The sequence below is a fragment of the Malaclemys terrapin genome, chromosome 11 (genome assembly GCF_027887155.1).
Source record: "Malaclemys terrapin pileata isolate rMalTer1 chromosome 11, rMalTer1.hap1, whole genome shotgun sequence".
Lineage (NCBI taxonomy): Eukaryota > Metazoa > Chordata > Testudines > Emydidae > Malaclemys > Malaclemys terrapin.
In genome coordinates this window covers 66,910,561-66,929,679 of record NC_071515.1, presented here as the reverse complement: position 1 = coordinate 66,929,679, position 19,119 = coordinate 66,910,561, and the positions used below count along the sequence as shown (strand labels likewise).

Sequence of the window (19,119 nt, the reverse complement as noted above, 5' to 3'; positions counted from 1 at the left end):
ACTTATAGCTGTAACAATCACTCCATTATCAGTCCCTGAAGTGAAACAAGAAGGTAGATTCTCTGTAACCTGAAGTCTTTAAATCATGGTTTGAGGATTTCAATAACTCAGCCAGATGTTGGGGGGGGGGGGTCTATTACAGGAGTGGGTGGGGAAGGTTCTGTGGCTTGCAGTGTGCAGGTGGTCAGACTAGATGATCATAATGGTCCTTTCTGGCCTTCAAGTCTATGAGTAAGGTTTGTTTAGGCAGACTGCCTTTGCTGGGAAATACACAGTGAAGGCAAGGAACTGTACAGTCTGGACATATTGTGGTCAGAAGGCAACGAGATGTGTCTCCATCCAAGAGAGGCTACAGCTGGGGAGCTGGAACCCTAAGACTGGGTACCCTTGTTGAACCATTAAGGGGAAATATAGGAGCAGCTGCCCTGAACTGGAAAAGGCTAGTTTTAAGATATTCTATCAGTGAGCTTTTCACTTCAGGAGTGAAAGAAGAATTAAACACCATTGGGTGTTCAGGTGAAAGCACATCCTCCTTAGTAGAGTTTGTAAAAAAAAAATTGTGAATTACCAAATCTTTTGCAAGGAAGTCTTTTCACCCAGTCTAGGAGCTGGTTTAGTCTTTCAAAAAGGTCTACGCTTCACCATAAAAATTTCAATAAATTTTTCATGAAAATCTGCATTTTTCTATCCGCTCTATTCCCTACAATCCATCAATTGCACTACTTGGAAATGAACCAGCAGCCCATGCCAGCTCTAAAGAGGATTTATTTATTGTACCTAAACTTCACTTCTTACTATTCGTTCATCACTCAGTGGAACTACAGTTTGGTCAGTGTCGCTCTATAGTTTACAGGGTGTATTTCCTGTCTGCATACACGTGCAGCTCTTCCTGTGTTTTGGAGGAGTTAAGTCTATGTCATATCCGGCTTGGTGTCAAAACTGGTTTGTTCAGTTAGTAACAGATTACGTATTTGCTTGCTATGGTTTTAGGCTTTAGGCATTAGCTTAACAGCCATGTGCTCTTACTGCTGTGATCCCCATCGTACCTCTCCCAAGCCTTGTCTACTCTTTTGCTTGACATATCATGTGTGAGAAGCAAGACTGGAAGCTCTTCAGGGTAGTGGTTTATCCATACTATGCTGCAAAAAATAAAACGCTTTCTCGATTTCCTTTTAAATTCTTACGTGAACATTGTGTCTATTGATGGGTACTGTGGAAAAAAAAAAACCAAAAAGACACCACTCCTCTCTTCCAGCATTCAGATAAGTGTATGATAAATACAACAAGTGCAGTGAACCTACAACGCAGTGGCTGCAGAAGACTGAATCACAAGCAGGTTTGTGAACAAGAGAACCCATAGAATAATTTCCCTTCTGATTAAACTCTTCTGTGATGTAATGCAACCAAGGACTCTACACATCCTTTGCTAGAGGATTACAAGGTCTTCAACATTCTTTCCATGTAAATATCCTTCCTCTCAGAGAAGGACTTTGCACTTCTATAAACACCTGTCATCTGAGAATTGTAAGTGCTTTACAAACACTATTTAAATCTGTCAATTTTGGATGGCAGGTGGGTGAACTTGTATTAATATATTTGACACCAGAGAAACTAGTGGAGAGGCAGGGCTATTTGACCAAACACTCATGAGGAGTCTGAAATGGGAGTCAGACTGGCTCCTATCATGCTCTAACCCAGGGGTTCTCAACCTTTTTCTCTTTCTGAGCCCCTCCTTCCCCTCCCTCCTGCCCCCCCAACGTGCTATAAAAATTCCACAGCCAATCTGTGCAACAACTATTTTTCTGCATATAAAAGCCAGGGCTAGCATTAGAGGGTAGCAAGCAGGTCAATTGCCCAGGCCTCATGAAGATAAGTTGCTCAGGCTTCAGCACCGGGTGGCAGGGCATCAGGCCCTGCGCTTCAGCCCCATGCGATATGCGAGGCTCCCTTGGGTGAGCATAAACTTTCTGCTCAAGGCCATTTAGGATGTGTCTACACATCAAACACACAACCACAGCAGCAAGGTTCAGAGGCCAGGTCAACTGATGGAAGCCCGCACTGCGGGGCTAAAAACAGCAGTGTATACGTGTGAGACTGGGTTCCAGCCAGCACAGAGACCCTCCCTTCCTTGTTGGGTTTGAAAGTCTGGGCTTGATCTCAAGCCCAAACATCTACATGCTATCTTTTACTCCATGTCAATTGACCTGGGCTCAGACCCGCTGCTGTGTAGACATACCCTTGGGCAAGCTTCTAAAAGAAGAATTTGGTTTTTTAAGTGGTGCCACAACATCACTCAGTATATTACTCACAGAGGGTGGGTATACACACACACACACACACACACACACACACACACACGCACTCACTCCAGCAAAGCAATAAACACTTTTAAAGAAGGCTTTCTATAACTCTGCTATTGAGATCAACAAAGGATCCTTGGAGAGACTGGTTGCTATTCTGGAAGGCTGTATTCTTCTTGCAAAGAGATGAAGTAGCCAGATGTACTGTAGCAACTAAGATACACATTACATTTTTCCTCTAAACTGAGCTATGACATGTATGAGAGGGTTTTAAAGAGGAAACAACTATAAAAAATAGGCAAATAGCAAACAAACAATCCAGGAAGTTTCACTGGAAAGATATTACTATAGCTTCAAACTAGATTAGCAGAATAGAAAGCAATCAAGTTCCATGACATTACTCCTGACGGGAAACACCAGTTTCTAATGCACTGTGTTTCTAATGGGTACAGTCAATAGTTACAGTTTTTCAGCATCTTAAAACAACTGAAGGATTATCCTGAAGCAAAGCAGCTGTAGGATGTAAAGTGGCTGCACTTGAAAAGTTCCTTTTGTTTTGAAAGATTTTAATCAGTTTGGAGAACACTGATGGAACCAGTAACCTCTCTGAAATTGAAAGATGCTTTAATTTGGTCTTTTGTTTATGCCAAATAACTGCCACACACAGTGGCCCAATAGAAGATAAAAATTTAACTCAGTGTTTTGGGAGCCAAGGTGGGTTCCCCCCGTTATTTGACATTGTCAGGTGCTCCCTGGAAGAAGTTTGGTTTCTGCAGGTGGTCAGAAGATGCAGACTCCTCCCTAAATGTAGTTTGAAAGTTCTATTATTTTGCAATGAACAAATGGGATCCATACATCTGACCTTTGAACTGGATAAATGATAGAAGATACAAAAACACTTTGTATGTAATTCAAAGAGCTGAGAGCAAGCAGTTTTTTTTAACCTAATGTTTCTTCATTGCTTGAGCTGTTCCAAGATTGATCACAGCTTAAAGTATTTTAAGACTTGCTTTGACATTTTAATCTGAACATTTAGGAAGTGTGGGTTGATGGGAAGAGCAGGGTATTGGGAAAGAGGACCTTTGGGTTCCATTCCTGACTCTGCCAAAGATTTCATGCATGACCTGTAGGCAAGTCACAAGTTCTGTGCCTCAGTTTCCCCCTCTGGAAAAAGGGCTGTATTTATGTCTCAAGAACATGAGCGATACCAATTCATTATTTCTTTCCAAATGCTTTGTGATACTCTGATGCTATGTAAATGCAAGCTATTATTAACAGACTTAATTTGAGCAACATTTCTCAAGCATCTGTTGTTTCCTTTGGTAATTATGAGTAATATAGAGACCAGAAATGTAGTTACGGGTCACACTTGTAGTCTGCTGAGCACACACGAGTCACAGAATTTTCTTTCTTAAAGGTAAACCACCACAAAGTGATGCTTATTATAAAGTTTAATAAGAGGTGGAAGCAACAGCTAAGACAAGAAGTCCTTCCCCACCCAGGCTAGGAGTCAGGAAACTGCTTCCACTGCCAGTGATTGTTGAGGGACTCTGGCCAAGGCAGTCTCTGTACCCTAGCTGCCCCTGTGTGTAAAATGGGGACAATCATCCTACTTCACAGGGATGCTGCGCAGCCAAAATTCATTAGCTTTTACAGGATGCTTCAAGATCTTTGGATGCTACCTAGACACAAAGCATCTTACATAACCGATGACAGGGCCAGAGCAATAATTAAGAGAAAAGGAATGAGGTCACTGGATAATGGCTTCCTGCAACTAAAGTTAACAAAATGCCAAGATAAAGGAGTCATGTTTATTTTTAAATTTGGAGTCATTCATTCTTTAAACACCTACTACCCCATTAATAACCCTGCTATTAGGCCAAATGACTGATAACGGTCCAGTACTGAGACCTGAAAAGAGTTCCCAAAGCCTTGTCCCAAGTCTGCATGGGCATAAGGGTCCACACACTTACCCTTTCAAGGGCCTGGGTTTGAAGTCTAGAGAAAACAGATGGACAGCAAAATGTATCATTTCTGATCAGTCATTTGTGGATGGACTCTGAACCCAGAACTAGAGGGGGAGGGATATCAGACTACCATAGCATTACCTACAGACTGATAACCATTCAAAAACTAAACATGCTACCCTTTTATTAGTAACCTCTTTGGACTGCCAAAGTCTTAATTTTATTTCACCTTCTATTATAAATGTGATAGAATTGTTTAGAATAAACATTGTTATATATGTATCGAGTGTCATTGACCAAAAGGAAACGATGTGAGAGGAAAGTAATTTAACTGGAGAAAAGCAGCCATAGGGAACTACCACTAACAAGCAATGGCCAACTGAATATAAATTCAATTCTGAATATTAAGCACGAGCTTTATGCATGTACCAATCTGAAGGGCACTTCCTCTGCTAGGGACACAGTATCACGTGCACGGACATCTTGCCTCCACAACTACAAGGAGTGCTAGAGTTAAGGCCAAGTTCCATCTCCCTCTCAGTCTCTATTTCTATTTGGAATAGAATTCCTTTGAGGAAGAATTCTCCCCACACACCATCTCGAGTTTGAAGGAAGTTTGAGTGACACTGGTTCAGTTGCTTGAGATACGTGAACAGGAAAAACCAGACACCAACACACTTCACCATGACATGCACACATGTTCTGACTAGAACTCTCTCTCTCTGTTTTGGAATCATGCAGAGAAGACTGAAGCTAGAACCTTCCAACATTCGGATTATTTTCTAGTTCTGAGAGGGGGCCAGGGTCTGCAAGCAGAGGAACTGGTGCAGTTTCACTGAATAAGGGGTTCCCGGCTATGAAAAGGCCAGCCAGAGCAGACTCTACTCCACTACATGTTGAAATGGTGTTCTATGGCAGTCTCTCCATGGCACTAGCTTCGGTACAGGGAGGGATATGGCCAGGGATCTGTCACTACCTGGACCAACTGATTAACACCTCCTCACCCAGAGATGGGAAGCTCAGGGGTTACGGATGCTACTATAGTTCAGAGGAGAGGCATATGTGAGAGGGCAGAAGCTATCACTGAAGGACAGAGACAGCTCTGACCACTTTCTCCAAGCAAACAGGATTTGTTGGCTTACAAGCACAGTTGATGGCTAAATCCTAGATCTCAAACAGACCCAATAGTTGCATATTTTGCCAATAAATATACACATGTGGCTCCTGCTTATTTTCACTGGGGTTTGTTCCCAAGTCTGACATCAGTTAAAAGGTAAGTACTCCTTGATTAACTAGGCCCTTAGCACACAACTCCATCTTAGAGGGCCTATGCTGAATCTTGAATAGACACTGAACCAAATTTCTTGTCTGACCAACAGTCACTAGCTTCTTATGAACACAGACGAGAAATCCCACACCACAACCATGCTAAGATTAAAGAAGTCATGATTACACCTAATCAATTTTGTGTTTAGAATCAGTGGGTCAGATTCAGACTTAGTGTAAGCCTCTACAATTTTTCACACTGGAAGATAATGGAGAAGCTAGTACAGTTCAAACAGGTCTCTCCTTTTTATTTCCAGCTCTGACAGTGCAGGGGAATTAGCAAGCTAGTCTGAATTCATAGGTAACAATGGAAGCATTCATCACCAGCATTCTTTGGGGTGCATAACTGGATGGGCTGGCTTTTCTATCCACCTGAATCCACCCTTCACCAGAAAGTAAAAAAATCTTCAACAGATGAACTCACAAATAACTTCAGTGAGACGTGAGGATGATTGCACATTCCATCCTAGCAGAGAACACCCTATTTACAATGGAAGTCTACCTCTCAGCAATATCCATTTTCTTAGCTTTCCTTCTGCATCCTGGGGAAACACAGCCAAGGGGCAAAAGCCAACATAGGTTATTGTGCTGCTTCTCATCCTAAAGCAATTGTCCAACCCATCCGAACACAGCTGTTTTGCAGAAACGAAAGCCAATATATTACTTATTTTTAGAGCAGTTGGGTGCACAGCACTGTCCAGGACACACAAGACAAGCCTGAATAGACAAGATACGCTGGGTGATCCCATGACAGCTCAGTTCACTTATGTTTTGGTCAATATGATGGTGTAAGACCTGGTTCAGCAATGCTGAAAGGCTTCATGAAAGCAGCCTGTCTTAAAGAGGGACCTGGATAAGGAGAGGGGTGGCCAGAAGAGGGAGACTGTTCCAGTATAAAGGTGTATATCTTAAAAAACAAAAAAGCACAAACTGCATGAGTGGGAGGATTCAGACGGAGCAGAGAAAGGAGGCCTAAGAGCCGCAGGAGAAGGAGGAGTGATGTAAGCAGCAGAAATTCCCTGCAGAGCCTTAAAGGCAGGCAGGAAACCTTGACCTTGTTGTGCAAGGCATGAGAGACAAACACATGAACACAGACTTGCTAAATGTCCTCAAAATGGTCTGACTGTAACAGAGGGAATTCTACAATTGTTACGTCAGAGAGCATGTTGTAACATTGCCAGTCTTGGTAGAAGAGTAAACAGCATGGAATTTTAAAGGTTACCAAGGGAGATGCACATGTCCTGTTAGTTTTGGGGAGGTTTTCCACAGACACACAATGTAAAGGCAGATGCAGTTTGTGTCCGATTGATGTTACCGTCCACATCACTACATGTTCTTTGGTGCACACTGCTGTTGTGGCATTACCACACAGGAAAGCAGCTTTTATTAGGTGACTATCACCCTACAGAAGTTACAAACAAAATGTAGGCATTCGCACAAAAATGTTTTCCTGTAGGATTCTACCCCTTCAACGTAACTGAGGAAGGAGCTTAAGTTTGAATTGCCAACAAAACAACAACAATCTCATTAAAAATAGCCACTCTAGGACTGAAGAGTAGAAAATGTCCCTGTATTTTAAAAAAAGCTCTACAGGTGATCCTCTGCTCAGTGTGCAGTTGAGGTTAAAAAAAGCAAGCAAGATGTTGCATTGCATAAGGAATGGGTGATGAAGAATATTGTTACAATGCCTTCCTATAGACAAGTCAAATCAATGGAGCAGCCTCATCTGGAATGCTGATCACCACATTTCAAAGAAGATATTGCAGAACTAGAGGGGACGAGAATAAGGAAGATGAGAATAATCCAGGGCCTGGAAAGACTCATATGAAAAGATTGAAAAAAGACTGGGATTGTTTTCCTTAGAAAGGGGATGAACAGAATAATGAATGGTCCAGAGATGGTGGATTAGGAAGAGAAAATTCAAAGCCAATCAAAGGAAATATTTTTTCTACATAACATTTGATTGAACTGTGGAACTCACAGCCAAAGGATGTCATTGAGGACAAGAATTTAAAAAGATTCAAAGAGGAATTGAATATCCAGCAGTGTTATAATTAAAGATAAAAGTTTTGTGGCTGGGACATTAAGCTTCATGCTTCAGGGACTAAGCCAATCTCTACCTAGTATAAGTCAGGAGGAGACCTACTGTGGGTGCCAGATTATTCCACACCTGCCTATTGCAGGGTCCATACTTTCTTCTGAAGCAACATGCACTGGACAGTTACCTAGGAATATAGCAAGTGCTTTAGTGGATCAGAGCTGAGACTAGACAGATCTCAGCTCTGATCCACTAGAGCACTTGCTATATTCCTAGATAACTACTTGAAGAGCAGCAAGTTAAGAGTTTGATATGAATAATTCAATATTACCTTATTTGCAAGTCCAGGATCACTTGTCTACTATCAATTTCCTTAGTATAAGTCTTTACTCCATTGATTTTAGGGCACTGAAAGAAGAGAGACACATACAAGATATGGCACAGTTAACATCTTTTAAATTAGGGCCAGCTGAAGACTTCTATGTGCTTTATTCAACCCAGGTACATTCTTTCATAAAAAAGTTACCTGTTAATAGTCTAAAATAGTGAGTGAACTGGAAACATTGGCTCAATTAAAAAAAACAATTTAAAAGGAAGATGTAGCACAACCTTGTAAAAGTGAAATATTTACTAAACAAGTTGGGGGGGGGGGTTGGATGCACTTTTCTTACCCTTGATTTTCTCCAATATCTGGGGTGAGTTGCCCAGCTAGACCTAGAAGCATGTCAGCCTCAACAGTGCAGTACCCCCTGGCTCTCTACTCTTCTGCAAGATCAGTACATGAGTCCAAGTCCTGCTGGGCAATCTTGACTGTCTCAGACACAAGCCTGGTTCCAGATGAGCAGTGCTACATTTCACAGCTCATAAAGAAGCCTCTTTAAATTTGTAATGAAGGGATAACATACAGGGATGCTGATAAGAGGTCCACCTTTATTGCCTAGCATCAGTCATATGTCATGCCTGGCTAGGGTTACAGTCACTGGCAAGGGGTTGTGTCCCTCAAATCCAGATACATTCTTCTTCCTTTTTGGTTAAAAAAGGGCTTATTTAAAAGCAAAGGAAACTGAAGACAGGATGACTCCAATAGAATAGAGAGCCAGATTAGCAGCTGGATTAGGACCGATGCGGTTAGATTTCTAGTATTACGGAAATGAAGGAACTGTACGCTAGAATCCCAACATTCATCTTCCTCCCCTCCCCCCGCCCACCCGGTTTGGGAGCAAAGCAGAACAGGATCTGTCTGTAACCCTTCCCAGTCGCTTCACCTACCTTCTCTCCAAAGTGGATTTTGGTAAAGGTACATGTTTTCAGGTGCACATTCTTGGCTCTGATCTTCGGTTCAATTTTTTCTTTAAGTGTTTTTTCCATAACTGTCCCAAAGTACGGCCAGGCCTGCACAAGGACCTACAGAAAGCACAAATACACAGCAAGGATTCTTTGTACAAGATGCATCTAGTTAAAGAAAAATGTAACTCCATGCTGTACAGCACATATGGCTATTAGCCACTCTGCTTTGTAATAAAACTTGTTTTTATTCACACCTTTGAGAGGACTTGTTCCAGTTCCTGAGAGGAGTAAACAAGAATTTTTTTTTTTTTTTTTTTTTTTTTTAAACACACACAGGTTGTGACAGCTATAATGGACACATGACAGTCTTGAGACTATCCTACCAACTTTGTAAATGTTCTTTGTATCGTTATAGGCTAGGGATTGTATTCTGGCTCTATGGAGGAGTTACAGGAGTTCCCTGCAGGAACTGGGGATGATTAATGCAAATCCCTAGGCAGGTAACCAGCCTGGAGAAGCCTCACCTGAGGCGGGGGGAGGGGTGCACCACAGAAATGATTTTTAGCTGGTTGGAGAAGTCTGGAAAACAAAGGACTGAAAAAACTGTATAATGACCACCCTGAAATGGGGGTGGGAGGAGGGATTTGACACTGACCACGTCCAAGCACTAGTGTGACACGAGGACCAATGGGGGTGGGGGGCTGTCAGAGCTTGCAGCACTGTATCCCCATCAAGGTCTCCCTGTGGAAGATGGGTGACATCCTGGTGATCTAAGACCTGCATATAAGCGGTTCACTGTTTTAAGATACATTTTTCTCTATAATGCTTTTGTTCTGAATATATAGTACTTTGCTTTACGAAGGGTGGCTGGTCATTGATTAGCCCTGTCATTGCCCTTGAGAGAGACCAGAGCTGCAGATGCCAAGTTAAATTCCAACCTGCTGTGCATTGCAGGAGAAAATCACAGCCTAAATCCCTGGTCTAGAAGGAGGGGGCTGTGGGACTCTGACCCAAGAAAGATGACAGCTAGAGGCCTGAGATCTAAGTGGGGTGGCCTCAAGGAGGCCACAAAGGGGTCAGATGTGCAGTTACCTCAGGAACTGTAACACTATTAACCTAGTTATGTGCGTCCTGCCTTGACTCTGGTCATTTTCCTGAACCAGGAGCTTTGTTTCAGAGCAAAGCTTCCACACCTGATTAGGGATTGTAAGGTGTCTCATGTTGGGCACCACCAAGGTACTTCAGCCTCAGAAGTTTCTGGACACTGATCTTCTGAAGATCTGTCCCCTTTCAGGTGCCTCTTATTGGGCACCTAAAAAACAAAACCAAACCCCCATTTCTGAAAATTTTGGCCTTGTTCTACTTCTAAGTGTTCCTATTAACTCAACAAGCAAACATGACGGTTCTCCTCCCATAAGAGCTGGCAATTCAGACTTGATGAGACAACTATAAAAGGTGACAATATAAGGGGGAAAGGGGTGGGTGTGCAATAGGGGCAGGAAAGATCAGGAGATCAATTACTGGTACACAAGCATGTTAGTTCCTGGTATTTAGATTTTAAAGTAGCAGCTATAGTGCAGGGGTTAAAGGAAGGAAGGAAGTCTGAGTTTTAAAGGAGGGTTTTCTTATGTTCGATCAGCATTCTGGAGTCACGTTTGCCAGGAGAGTAGGCATAGCCCTTATTAAGGAGGCAAGCACTCAGCTCAGACTGAATCCGCACAGATTTCATGTGCTCAAAGGTTTAAGCAAAGGCATTAAATCTGATCACTCCCTAAAATAGCAAGTTGGTTATTTTTAGTATAGTTGTAGGTTTAAGTTTGTGCTGCGGAGTAACTCCAGAGCAGAGACCGTTCACGACAAATATTTTCAGATACAGCTTCATTAACACCTTCTCACCTTGTTCAGCCATTCCACCCGTTCAACATCAGGGAAGTGGATCTAGTGGCAAAGAAACATAAAAAGTGATTACATTGTGCGTTACACATAACTATGCAGCTTTATGTAAGAGTAGCTGGGATGTGGAAACAGAGCTCAGGTTTGAAGGTATGCAGTCCATCGACACAATCTCATGTCCCATTTGTGTCTTTTATTATTACACTGTTACTTCTGAAGTGACATGAATTCAAAACAACTTCGACAAATTGGAGAATTGGTTTGAAATCAACAAGATGAAATTCAAAAAAAGACAAGTGCAAAGTACTACACTTAAGCCAAAAAACCAAATGCACAAATACAAAATGGGGAATAACTGGCTAGGTGGTAGTACTGTTGAAAAGGATCTGAGGTTATAGGGATCACAAATGGAATACGAGTCAACAACATGGTGTAATGGCAAAAAAGGCTGATTCTGGGGTGTGTTAGCAGGAGTTTCGGATGTAAAACATGGGAGAGAAATGTCATGCTCTACTTGGTACTGGTGATGCCTCAGAAGAAGTATTGTGTCCAGCTCTGGACAAACTGGAGTCAAGAGGAGAGCTACAAAAGTGACATGAGGCAAGGTCCAAAAACAAAAACACACACCACACAAACAAACACACCAGGATGGATTAACAAACAAAACTCCATGATTTTTGGAAAATAAAAAAATTGAAAATTAAATCTGAATTGAACATATAATGTTAAGAGAAGCTTATGTATCGAACACATTTCAGATTTTATTTAATAAAACATTTTATATGCGGTTGTGTTTAGAATAGTAAATGAAATTTAATTAATGAAGGTTAATACAAATCATGAGCAAAAAAATAATATATCATTCACCATTTTCTAACATACTAAAATGTACAATATAATTCTGAAAATATTAAGCTACATAATTGCATATATATATATATTAATATTAGTGTACCCTCCTACGTAGCAAAAAAAAAGTACCAAATCTAGTGTAAAAAGCTCTATTTAATTGTAAAGCAACATATTTTAATGGTTATATCAACCAATGAGAGTGCAATCTTCTTGAGAAAACAAGTACAAATGGAAAAGTTGATTAAAATCAATTATGTAAATCAAAGCTTTTCACTTGATTTAAATCAATCCACCCTGAAAAAGACTGGGTATGGTTAGTCTTGAGAAAAGGAGACGGAGGGTGACCCTTAAAGTCTTCAAACATGTTAGGGTCTTCTAGAAAGGGGACAATGATCAATGTTCATATTCACTGAAAGTAGGACAAGAAGTAATGGGCTTAATCTGCAGCAAGGAAGATTTAGGTTAGATATTAGGAAAAACTTTCTAACCATCCTTCTAGCTAAGCTGTGGAATGGGCTTCCAAGGAAAGTTGTGGAATCCCCTTCATTGGAGGTTTTTAAAACACAGGTTTGACAAAAAAGTCAAGGATGGGCTAGACTAGATTTACTTGGTTCTACCTTGGTGCAGGGGGCTGGACTTGACCTCTCAAGGTCCTTTCCAGCCCTACATTTCTAGGATTCTTTATTCATACCACATTGCCTCTGGGTCCATTTACACGATTAATGTGAAAACTACATACCACCACAAATAAAGCAGCATTAGCAAAGAGTTCCCTTTCCCCTCTTCATTACGCAATGGGAAACTGAGGAACTAAACCATTGGTGATCAGAACAGGGACACACTATATTTGGGGTGGGGGGGAGGGGGAAGGGAAATCAGTTTCAGACATTTACTTTGTGGGTTGTGACTAGATCAGCCCATTGCCATGGTGGGAACAACAAACACTATCTGAAAAATTGCAAGTTGTGACACATGGCCAGAAAGGGTTAAGCATCCTGCAGGATAAATAACCCAAATCCAACCTCTAGGGACATATTTTTAGATTACATATGTAAACACACAAAAACAAACATTGTTAGAGCTTAACAATGTAACCAAAGGGTTCCTGTCTATGCTGCATTCTGTTAATTCAGGGATCAAAAGGAGATCTTAACATTTAAATAAACTGTAAATAGTGCTATCACTGTATTCATCTCTGAAATGGACAGCAAATCACCTGCAGCAAGTCACCCCTGAATGGTGGAAAACAGGCAACTGCCTTATGTTACTCCCTGTAGCCAATTACTGGTGATGCTTAGGAAATGGAGACTTTGAAGTAGACCTATGATTGCCTCTTGTTCACCTAAGGACTCAGATGTCAAGAAAAGGCCTGGAACTGTATAAAGGTGTCTTGGGTCCTGATCCTTTTTAATCTCAGATCTGCTTGATGCAGGGGAAGCTTGAGTCATAAGACAGATCTCCAATCCCATCAGGATCACCCTGAACATGGACGTTGGACTATAACCTCTGGACTAATTCTGAAAGAACTCTACTATGAATCTGATCTCAGAACTGTACTCATGTCTGTATACTGATTTTTTAAACCAACACTTTTTGTTTTAAATAAATTTTAGTTTAGTTAATAAGAATTGGCTGTAAGCGTGTAGCTGGGTAAGATCTGAAATATTCATTAACCTGGGAGGTAACGTGTCCGATCCTTTGGGATTGGTAGCAGGGCCGGCTCTAGGTTTTTTGCTGCCCCCAAGCAAAAGACTTTTTGGCTGCCCCCCCCCCCACCCCAGCCCTGGGCTCTCACCCTCACCCGTACCCTCCCCCACCCACCCACACCCCCTGCCACCCCAGACAGGGACTCTCTCTCTCCCCACCCCACCTGCACTCCCTGCCGCCCTAGCCCTAGGCTCCCCCCCTCCTCCAGTACTGACTCCACCCACTCCCCCCTCACCTCCAGCCGGTCTGGCGCTGGCAGGGTTGGGGTAAGCAGCGGGGCTCCCAGGCCGCGCCTCAGCCCAGGGTCCCTCCAGACAGGGCTCCCGCCTCCAGGACTGGCCGGAACCTGGGAGGGCAGAGCCGGGGGACTGCCCCGGCAGGGGGCTGAGGAGCTGGGGCAGGGCAGCCCCAGAGGGAGCGGAGCCCCGGAGAGCGGGACGTGGGCCCCGCATGGTAGTGCCCTGCCCTCTATGGCCCCACTGCTGCTGCTTCTAGCTGCCCTGCTGCTTCACCCAGCCCCGGCTGTGGCGCTGGGGGGCAGCCGCTCTGCGGCACCTGAAGGCGGCTCTTGTGCCCCACGTGGCGGACCCCAGCCTGAGTGTCCCCCGCTCAGAGCCTGCCCAGCCCAGCCACAAGGTGCAGGTGCTGCTTCCCCACGGCGTGAACTGCAGGCCCCAGGGCGCCCCCTGCGCTGCTGCTGCCAGGGCTGGCTCTAGGCTTTTGCTGACTGAAGAAAAGAAAAAAAGTGGCCAAAATGCCACCCCTGAAAATGTGCCGCCCCAAGCACATGCTTGGTTTGCTGGTGCCTAGAGCCAGCCCTGATTGGTAGAACTTTCTTCTATGATGAAGAAGATTTTCAGTAATCCTCATATTTGACTTGGGTGTCTGGGTGGAGGCTTAAGGCTGGGTTGCTTTAAGTGAACTGTATTTTGGCTCCTGGGTAACCAGGGGAGGTATTATAGACACTGTTTGAGGCTAGCTTGGTGGGTCTAAGTACTGGAATGACCACCAGCTTTGGGGATTGTCTGCCCCTTCTTTGCAGTTTGCCCTAATTAAGTAACCTTGGTGTGGCTCCCCTGGTCACACAAGTATAACATACATTTTTATACTCTTCAATATCCATGCTTCAGAGCTTTAAAGATGCTACCTGACTAACTCAGGCAGTAAAGAACAATGAGAAGTCTATTGAGTAGCCTGGATTTATGCAAAAAACCCTGTTGCAGCATTTTCTTTCATAACCTTCTTCAGAAGTCAGCATTTAGAACAGTCAAGTTTAATGGAAATTCACCAAGAATAAGCAATGTTAGAAGGTTATGGGCTAACAGGAAACCCTTAGTTAAAAATCTCCTTTTAAACAAAGCCTTGTATCGGTCAGCTGTCCTGCTCTCAGGCCCACATCTTATACCACCTCTCCCCAGCACCATTCGGGCCAGGGATGATGATATACTTGGATGTGGGGGGCGGCGGGGGGGGGGGAGGGGGAAGAAGGGGACAGAATGCCAAACGTATTTTTCCCTTGACAAATTAGCCAAGCTATTGCTAGATTTCTGTTGCCACCTTCTTTAAAAGGTGGAGTCAATATTCTTCCCTGCAGGAAGAAAGCAGCCATCCCAGCATCACTCTATACAGCCAATTACAGTTATCTTTAATAGAAACCAAACCCGTTTGCATAAAATACATAAAAAATAAAGGGAAAAAGCCACAGGACATGCAATAATTACAAATTAATTCAACTAGTTTACAAGACTAGACTGACAAGGACAGGCACAAAGCTAGTATTGCAAAGCATGGAAATACCAGCTACAGTATAGATGAAAAAAGCTTGCCTCTCAACCTAAAAGACTAGTCTGGTCTTTTTTTAGCTTAATCGGCTCAGAGAGTTTTAGCCCATGTCTCAGTCCTTCTCATATGTATCCCAACATTTATGGCTTGAAAAGAAAGTGCATAGCCAATTGAAAATACAGTACCCCATTGGAGAACAGAGAATGGCTTGGACAAATGTAGTTCATTTGGTACAATTAGATTGGCCTCTCATTGTTTTAGTATGCTTGTGAGCATTCGGAATGGAAACTAACGTGTAATTCAAGTCTCCATTCTCCCCTCCCCTTTCTCCCCACCCCCCACCAAAAAAAAAAAAAAAAACCTACACACCACATTCACTCTTGGCAAAGGTGAGCAAAAAGTGGTTTGTCAAAGAGACTAACAAGATTTTATGCAGTTTGACATCTCATTACCATTCAAATGCATACAGCCGACAATATCAGGCGGTCATACAGATAACAGAATATTGAACTTCCCAAGATTTACAGAGTGCCATTCATATGGGATGGCAAGACACCACTCAAGGAAATCAGCAAAAAGAAAAAACTTGGGTGAGCAGAGAAATGTGTGTTCCCACTTACAGGCTTAGCCAGAAATCTGTCAGTTTTCAAAAAGGAAGGCACTTACAGCCTCTGAAAGACTTCTGCCTTCACTAGTGATGCTCTAGAGTGGATACTTTGCATTGACTAGTGATGCTCCAAAATGCACTGCTATGGGACATCATAAATATCCTGCATTTCAAGTGAACCCAGAAGAGCCAGTGGACTTCAGATGCTATAAGCAAGATATTCAAGAAAGCAAGTTAACTTATTTCTGCACTAGAAGTCTGGTTCCCCTCACCCCTTGCCATCAGAGCTTTAGCGATGGCCTTCACAACGTATTTTTGCACTTCTCAGTTCTGCCATTCACGCTCACTGCACTTATTCTTTCTCCTGAGATGTTCCTTGCTTCTGATTGCTTTCTGAGCATGCCAGTTGTTCTCACAGAATGAATTAAACAGTAGTATTATGAAACACGAGCATCGGTTCTTCAGTATGGCCATGCAGTGCTGAGCACAAGTCCTGAGGTTGTGGTGAAGTGGAGGTACACAGCCATGGCAAATAGAGAACTATTTTACTGGGATCACTTTTCCAGGCATCTCACTCTGCTAGCCCAGGGCTTGCCAGGGAAGAAGTTTATGACTGTTTCCACACAGGCAGTGGGACAATCTTCAGCTGTAACGAAACCATGTCATCATCATGCAACCAACTCTTAAATTAACACTTGTTGCAGTTAAGGCAGAAACTCCAGTAGCTGCCCAGCAAGCACGGCCAACTTTCTCAGCAGCTCTCACCACTCAAATGGGATGCTGCAAAACTCTACCTGCAGAGAAGGAGAAAAGTGGGGGCAGGGCACCCAAAAGGAGGAAGAATGGGCTGGAGACTCTCTAGGGAGCATGACACAAAACAGAGGTAGATGTGGTAAAGAAAGGGAAGAGGTGCCTGCCCTGCAAGGCCCCACATGAGCTCTAGGGTTTAGACCAGGGGTCGGCCACCTTTCAGAAGTGTTGTGCTGAGTCTTCATTTATTCACTAATTTCAGGTTTCGCATGTCAGTCATACATTTTAATGTTTTTAGAAGGTCTCTTTCTAGAAGTCTATAATATAGAACTAAACTATTGTTTTATGTAAAGAAATAAGGTTTTTAAAAGGTTTAAGAAGCTTCATTTAAAATTAAATTAAAATGCAGAGCCCCCCGGACCACTGGCCAGGACCTGGGCAGTGTGAGTGCCACTGAAAATCAGCTTGCATGCCTCCTTTGGCATGCGTGCCATAGGTTGCCTACCCCTGGTTTAGGCTGACCAAGGCTATGATCTTGATGTTCCGTTTGAAACAATATTACATTAAAGCACACTAGGGACAAACACACTCAATGCTAAACCAGGGGCTCATTAACAAGGATACAGAGCTTAAACAAGTACATCATTTTTATACTCCTAATAAAAAATGAAAGAATCCTATTTAGATAAAAATGTTGGGACGTGCCCAATGAAATCTTCTCATTATACCAGGGGAAGGCAACCTGTGGCATGCGAGCTGATTTTCAGTGGCACTCACACTGCCCGGGTCCTGGCCGGTCCGGGGGCCTCTGCATTTTATTTTTAATTTTAAATGAAGCTTCTTAAACATTTTAAAAATGTTATTTACTTTACATACAATAGTTTAGTTATATATTATAGACTTCTAGAAAGAGACCTTCTAAAAACATTAAAATGTATGACTGGCATGTGAAACCTTAAATTAGAGTGAATAAATGAAGACTCAGCACACCACTCCTGAAAGGTGGCCGACCCCTGCATTATACTATAAAAGAGGAAGCCCTGAAAAGCCCTGATACCTACACAACTCAAAAATTGCTGAAAATACCCCGCCCCTCAAATTAAATTAATAAACCCAGAAAAACAGAAGCCCTAGGTACAAGGTAGTGGTCAGATAACTTGAATTCTACTCTTGCAAGCTACTGAGAGTTTCTATATCATGTTGCAGGATAGGCCTGTCTCACAAATAAACCTTTGTTAATTTTGCTAGTGAAGGCAGGTGATTATCAATACAGATAAAACACTACTGACATTTAACATGGAGGATTACAGGAACCAGATGATCACCAACTTTACTGTCACTCTGTCATCCTGAGTGGAAAGGTCCTTGGAGAGAGAGTCATGGAGTCAGTCAGTTGTCAGTTTCAAGGCAATAATTATTTATAGTGAGATGCCTCAGAGCCATCTCATATTTAATCTCCAGTTTAATGGATTAAAGAAATTGATATTTGTGTTCGGTGAACAGTCCTCATCCCACGGGGCAGCGTCTCTGGGTGAGGTTTGAGATGCATTAATGGAGTGGTACTGTGAAGCTTGTATTGCTGCTGCCCTTCATTCTGCAGATTACGAGGTGACTTTAGATTACCAATGCTCCTGGACAAAAGGAGCAAGTATCTTTTTGAAGATGAAGGAACCTACATTTGATTTTTCATTCCTTCCCCACCCTCACGTTTGCACTCTGATAACCGCATAGCATTGTTTCAGGCATCAAAACAGGGGATGCCTGGCCAGCCTGCGCCATCGTAGCAGTAAGTCATAAGAGAGATGGGGCAGTAAAAAGGAAGAATTCCCCAGTAGTTAGGGCACTAGCCTAGGACTTCGAGACCTGCATTCGGGTCCCTGTTCTACCACAGAATTCCTGTGTGATCTTGGGCAGTGTCTCTGCCTCAGCTCCACATCTGCAAAATGAGATGACGTGCACTGCACTTTCTCACAGCAGTGCTGCAAGGATAAACACATTAAAGCAGGGGTAGGCAACCTCTGGCATGCACTGATAATTGGTATATGTACCGACGACCAAAGAAAGTATTAGGAATAATTGGTGCAGATGCCTTGGTACCCTGAAAACAAGTTTGAAACCATGTAAGAAAAGGGATTAAAGGGTTTGTGTTAATGAGATTACAATACATAGAAAATTCCCCAGATGTTAACAAGTTGAGCATAAAAAAGGGTAGAAGTAGTGAGTTTATAATTTTGGAATAGAAAAGTACTGACCCCTTCTGTATTGTGCTAATCTATCTGATTAATAAACACCAACTGAGCCGAGTTATCTAAACTGAACCCTCTTACAAAATGATAGTTGCAATTCCATGAGAATCTCTTGATTCCATCAGCTGGGACTTGAAGACTCACCAAACAGCCTGAGACTCATAATAAAGTGGCAATAGTCGGCAACAATGCATTTATTAATCTTTCAAGTTACAGTCATATGGGCAAAGGCTCCAAAGTAAATCAGAAATCCCACCTACAAATGGAGTGCTGGGGCCAGTAGAAGAGAGGCAGAGAATCCTTTTAGGGCAGAAGCACTAGTTTTTGTTTAAACAAACAACCGGACCCAGTTCTGGGAGGTGCT

General features: G+C 42.7%; 1 protein-coding gene across 1 annotated transcript in view; it reads right to left on the bottom strand.

The window, feature by feature from the left end:
• The window catches only part of ESYT3 (extended synaptotagmin 3), a 57,214-nt gene that overhangs the window by 35,235 nt on the left and 2,860 nt on the right, over window positions 1–19,119 (bottom strand). The window contains exons 2-4 of the mRNA XM_054043946.1: window positions 10,815–10,856; window positions 8,901–9,035; window positions 7,963–8,039 (exon numbers count right to left, since the gene is read on the bottom strand). Of these exons, the coding sequence (XP_053899921.1) occupies window positions 7,963–8,039; window positions 8,901–9,035; window positions 10,815–10,856 (254 nt within the window). The remainder of the gene's footprint in view (window positions 1–7,962; window positions 8,040–8,900; window positions 9,036–10,814; window positions 10,857–19,119) is intronic.